General features: G+C 37.9%; 1 protein-coding gene across 1 annotated transcript; it reads right to left on the bottom strand.

The window, feature by feature from the left end:
• Positions 1–3,889: 3,889 nt before the first annotated feature.
• Positions 3,890–4,976, bottom strand: LOC147607251 (uncharacterized). Its single transcript, XM_086790221.1, has 2 exons — positions 4,570–4,976; positions 3,890–4,425 (listed from the first exon to the last, which is right to left on the bottom strand). The coding sequence occupies exons 1-2, from the start codon at positions 4,705–4,707 to the stop codon at positions 4,273–4,275; spliced, it is 291 nt and encodes a 96-aa protein (XP_086646347.1). The 5' UTR covers positions 4,708–4,976; the 3' UTR covers positions 3,890–4,272.
• Between the last annotated feature and the right edge of the window lie 640 nt (positions 4,977–5,616).

The raw sequence follows: 5,616 nt of genomic DNA, 5'->3' as shown, positions 1-5,616 counted from the left end.
AGAGAGAGAGAGAGAGAGAGAGAGAGAGAGAGAGAGAGAGAGAGTAAAAGTGTAAAAACCCTAAACTTTGAGATGTAAAAATCCTAAATGCAAAAAATCTAAGGAGTAGAAGCACTAGAGAGAGAAATTTTATGTAGTGAGGCCCTAGCAACACCGATCTAGCAACATTTGTAACAATTTTTAAGGTACGTCACTTAGAGATGTAAAATTTTATGTCCTGACAAGCATCACTAGACAAGCATCACTACAGCCATTGTAGCATAGGGAAACCTACAGATCCAAGAAAGATTCACTCTCTCATATGTTAAATCATTTGAATATTTCAAATTTCTCCCTCCCTTAGAGGATAAGAAGAATCTCAATAACAAATGGGCTACTCGAAAGACAGTCCTATCATCTGTAATGTGTCCTAGTGAGAGATCCTTGTTCTTTTTATTTTAGTTGTTTTTTCATCATCTGCAGCATATCTTAGTGAGAGATCATTGTTCTTATTTTTGGTTGTTATTCCTTCATTCTTAGCTTTACTCTATTGTAAAATCTAAATACTTTGCTATTTCAAACCTTCAATGCTATTCCAAATCTATTTTAAGTTTGGTTGACAATATCAATGATATTAGGTTTAAAAATAAAACTTGGTTAGGCTTGTCAAGTAATCTAACAATGGTGTATGTTTTATTTGTTTCTTTTTATTATTTCATATCTTCTTCTCCTTTAAATCTTAAAGAGGTGGGCTCCTTATTTTTATACGAGTTAAATAAAATTTTATTTTTATAAACTGATTTGTCTTGCTATTTTTTTAAAATATTTTTTTTCTATTATTCTTTTATTATAATTAGATAATGAGATTAAGGATTAGTGTTAAAATAGCAAGTGATATTGGGGAAAAGTTAGAAGGAAGGGGGAGTGGTATGTGACCCTAAAAATCTAAGAAATATTAGTGGTAACTTAATCAAGCTTATGGGCCATGATTAATGGCTAATGTATAAAAAGACACACTATCTAATGGATTAACAAGTGCGATTTTTACTAAAACCTCTTACCTTGCCATGATGCTCTACTTTTATCAATGGTATTAATCTATTTATTACATTTCTAGCATGTGAAGATGTTGATCCATCCTAATACATTTCTACTCACCCTTATCCTTTCTAGACAGAAATATCAAGTTGGTATCAGAGCCACCCATTATCCCTTGAGTAGCTATGCACCCTAGGATAATCTAGTTAACAAAATAATTAGTTTATCTAATTAGCTAGTAGGCTATTTTTTCCTTCTCTTTCCAAGATTTAAAATCATCAAGAATCAAGAGTTATTGGCTCATCTACTACACAAAGGGACTACTTGGAGTATCTACTTCAATTGAAGAAGCTACGAGACATTAAAGGGGGACAAGTTTGATCAAATCAAAGCTTAATAAACACTCCAGCAGAAGGTGACCAAAAAAATCCAACATCAGAGGTAAAAATCTTCAAATTCTTCACATATTTGCAAGCATTTGACTCATAGGTTCATCACATCTGCTATAGAGGATGTATACATTAGTTTATTGAGCACAAATAATAAACATTAAAGCCTTAATTTCTCAAATCATTCTCTACTTTGTTAGTAAAAAATTACCTCAATTAACACTAATTACTGTCTAGTTTCTAAGCCATTGAAGGTTCTATTTTACCATTGGGGTGTTGCTAAAATACGTATGCATCATCAAAATCAAAATTTCCCTTGGTTTAATACTCTAATTTACACTCCCAAAACATAGTTTTTTTTTGTTTTACAGTTTTTGAAATTAGGAAGTATTAATCATATGAAACACATATCTTTTACCTTTGTAAAGAGACTAGACAACACTGGTATTGGATCACTCCATTGCAAAGACCTGCCCATCCCCATAAGGAAACCATGACAACTCCACTTATAGTTTTTAAATTTAATGGTGATGGTTTCTTGAGTTTATTCTCATGAAAGATGGGCTTTGGGGGATAGTAAGTGGAATGGAGAAGTGTCCCTATATTAGAAGGGGAAGAAAAAAGGTTTTGGCTTGGAAGATATGAGAGAGCTCTTGCCATCATTGCATTAGGTATAGGAGATAGTTTCATTCATCATATAATATTGGAAGAAAACTCAAAAGGAGCATAGGATAGTCTCATAAGGAGTGATAGTCTTCAAAGCTTTAGTGGGACACCTATTCAACACATATATAACACATAGAACTGCTTCCATCCAAAACTTGTGTGGAAGCCATTAGCCTTTAACCATGCATCTAACCATTTCTAAGAGAGTCATGTTTTGTCTCTTAGAAACACCATTTTGTTGTGATGCATAAGGAGTTGTACACTGCTGCTTAATGCCTTTTTATGCCAAAAAATCTTTGAATGCATTGGCGATATATTCCCCCCCTCATTCTGAATGGAGAGTTTGAATTTTTAGGCCAATTTCATTTTCAACCATAGCAACAAAGTGTTGAAAGTGAGAAAATACCTCTGACTTAGCTTTCATAGGGTAAGACCAACCGAATTTACTGTAATCATTAATGAATGTTACTAAATATATAAATTTCCTCCCAAATAAGTAGTCCGTAGTATTGGACCACACACATCACTGTGTATGAGCTACAATTTGTGAGCAGCTCTATCTGCTGCTGCTTTCTTTGGGAAAGGTTGGCAGGTGAGAGAGAGAGAGAGAGAGAGAGAGAGAGAGAGAGAGAGAGGACTTTCCTTGCATAGGTACTTATGTTATGCTGGTTGAGAGAGATAGATGGAGTGCAAACAATGGAGGCACCCATGCTACATATAAGAGAGATAAGAAGGTGCTTCTATTTTGCTAATTGAGAGAGATGGATTTGTGGGGTGCACATAATGGGACACACCCATGCTATACAAGAGAGGAAAGGAGAAAAAGAGACATTAAACACATCCGTATTTTTGAGATTCCAAGCTAAAAAAGATATAATAACAATATCATTCTTGGCCAAAGGTCATAATCAAGGTACATCCCACCCTAATTAAGTGAAACATATGCAATTTTAGTTGTAAGGGAAACATATTAGGGCACATTTGTACATACTAGTTAAGCTTAGCAACATTTTTTTAACATTGTTGTTCCAAAGAAAATTACTATTCCAAAGAAAAGAAAAATCACCATCGTTTCAACACATAATCTAGGGGGTTCTACATATTAGTGTAGCTCCTTGCCAAAAGTTCTTGACATCTCATCGATAATTACCACCTCATGCCACTTTTCCTTTGCTCATGGATGGGAACGTTTGATTGGACAATGGGCATACACTTTTCAACCAATCAAAATTGTCTTCAAGATTAGATGGGGTAAACTGCAAATTACTGTTCTTCCAATAATCAATGTTAGATTACTCTTCTTTTTTGACATTGGAGGTCTACAAATTTTCTCTTCTTCCAATAATTGAGGTTAAATTACTCTTCTTTTTGGACATGGGAGCTCTACAATTTACTCTTCTTCCAATAATTCAGCCTTCAAGATTTGAAAAATACATTCGAATTATGAGGTGGGAGGTTTAAAAAGTGGTACCTTATTTTTGTGAGAGCAAGGTTTTTCACATATGAATGAGAGGTTTATTAGGAGTGGATTGGAGAGTTGTTATGAATAGGGTCTAGTAAGTTTCTAGACTTCAAGATTGACTAAACAAAATGTTTATTGTTCAATGTTAGTGGTGGAACTTTTCTAGCCACGCGTGTTTTGGCCATCGTTTTCATTTAATTATCCAACCATTGCCACATGTAGTTTGAATTTTTATTACACAAGAAAAAACAATGATTTGAAAATTGATGTTGAACTGTTTCAATTAAAAATATTGAACTAAGAGTGTTTTTAAAATGGCCAAGAAGTTTAGGACAATGGAAATAAAGAGAGTAAATTACAAAGAGAGAGTAAATCAATTAGTATATTGAGTTGCTACATCAGATGGAATGTGTGCACTACACATTACATTGGCATGGACCATGGTTGATCCCCATGCTTGGACAAGCTTAAGCACTCTTGTGAATACAAAAAGACAAGGCTCTAAAAGGACCAACGGGACTTATATTCCAAATTAGGCCTAATAAAAACATTAAGTACATGTTGGGAAAACAGGGGAGGGGAATAGTGACAGGCAAAAATTGTAAGCATGATACAGTAAAGTCAAGGCAGAGAGAAAGACTTTGGTACAAAAAGTTTATGACTTAGGAGGAGATGGGAGGAGGTTTGTATAGACAGCCATAGTATAATCGCCCACATTAATCAATCTTATTGTTGTGATCAGTAGGCGCAGGCAGGGATGCCTTTGAAGAGCAAGAAGGCCAGCTTCTCGACGCAGAAATAGATGAAGTTGCCATGCGAGTGGGTCACGAAGGACCCGAAGTTGGTGCCCACCACGCACTGCCAGCCGCCCCCATAGCACTTGTCAAACTCCTGCATCCAATCAACCAGAAACATTAATGACCCATACCAAGGTAATTAACCAAACTTAATCACACTCAACACACAATTGCGTCGATTGCACAGTGATCGGGAGCGCACACGGCTTTCAACAGTGTAAGGACGGAGCCCAGCTACCTGCTTCAAGGAGCGTGCAATTTGCTGACAGTCGCCCACATCGTGCAAATCTAGAGCCTGGGCTGCACATCGCATGGCATGCTGCTGCATAAATACGGCCATGTCTGTCTCCCCGATGATTGCCTTCCCCTCCAGCATGTTTAGAGCTAAGAGAATTGCTACAAGCACGGATTCCAAAGAAATATGGAACCACAGATTTACAGAAGAAAGGAGGCACACAGAGAGCCTTACGAAAGAGAACAAGAGAAGAAGGCTTATGATTCTTTCTCAAGAGGCTAGGTGAGCGCGTAGCCACAAAATCTCTGTCTCTCTCTCTCTCGCTCTCTGTCTCTCTCTCTCTTGCTCGCTCTCGCTCTCGCTCTTCAGAAAATGCGAGACTCCTTTAAGTAGAATTTGGCGTGTGGGATGGACTAGGAGTAGCCAGCAGGAGAGTTTTACTGGGGTCGGGCGTCGGTGGACCAATGAGGGGTTGAGCTGGGAAAAAAAAGACAAAAAGGCTCCATCTGAGAGGCACACATTTTCGAATTTCCTTCAAACATAAAAAGGGGCGAGACACCTGTCTTCCGTATCTTAGCCAATAGTGCGTTAAAAGCTCAGACTCGTGAAGAGGCCCAGACGAGATAGTAGAGGGGAAGAAAAGTCCTTGTAGAGAGCACTGTATAGAGGTGCTTTATCTTCATACTTTACACACTCCAAATTTGGGGAAAGGAAGGGAATCTCCATAAAAGCGGGGAGATCTCTCCTGGCCATGTTCACATGGACACGGAGTCTCCCTCATCCATCTCCTAGCTCACCCAAGAAAATTGCTACAGTCTGTAAAGACCTAGAGATAGGCATCTGGCATGGTTGGTTTGGCGCAAACAAAGCTCCCGGCCATGTTCACTCCCGACCGATGGCCGTCTTCATGGACATGGAGTCTCCCTCATCCATCTCCCAACGCACCCAATTTTCTCATGAACATGGAGTCTCCCTCATCCATCTCCCAACTCACCCAAGAAAATTGTTGTAGTCTATAAGGACCTAGAGAGAGGCATTTGGCGTGGCTGG

Source organism: Cibotium barometz, chromosome 55, assembly GCF_041138505.1.
Source record: "Cibotium barometz isolate CiBa-2024 chromosome 55, ASM4113850v1, whole genome shotgun sequence".
In the NCBI taxonomy this organism is placed as follows: domain Eukaryota; kingdom Viridiplantae; phylum Streptophyta; class Polypodiopsida; order Cyatheales; family Cibotiaceae; genus Cibotium; species Cibotium barometz.
The sequence above is the reverse complement of the archived record's forward strand: the minus strand, read 5'-3'. Positions and strand labels throughout refer to the sequence as shown.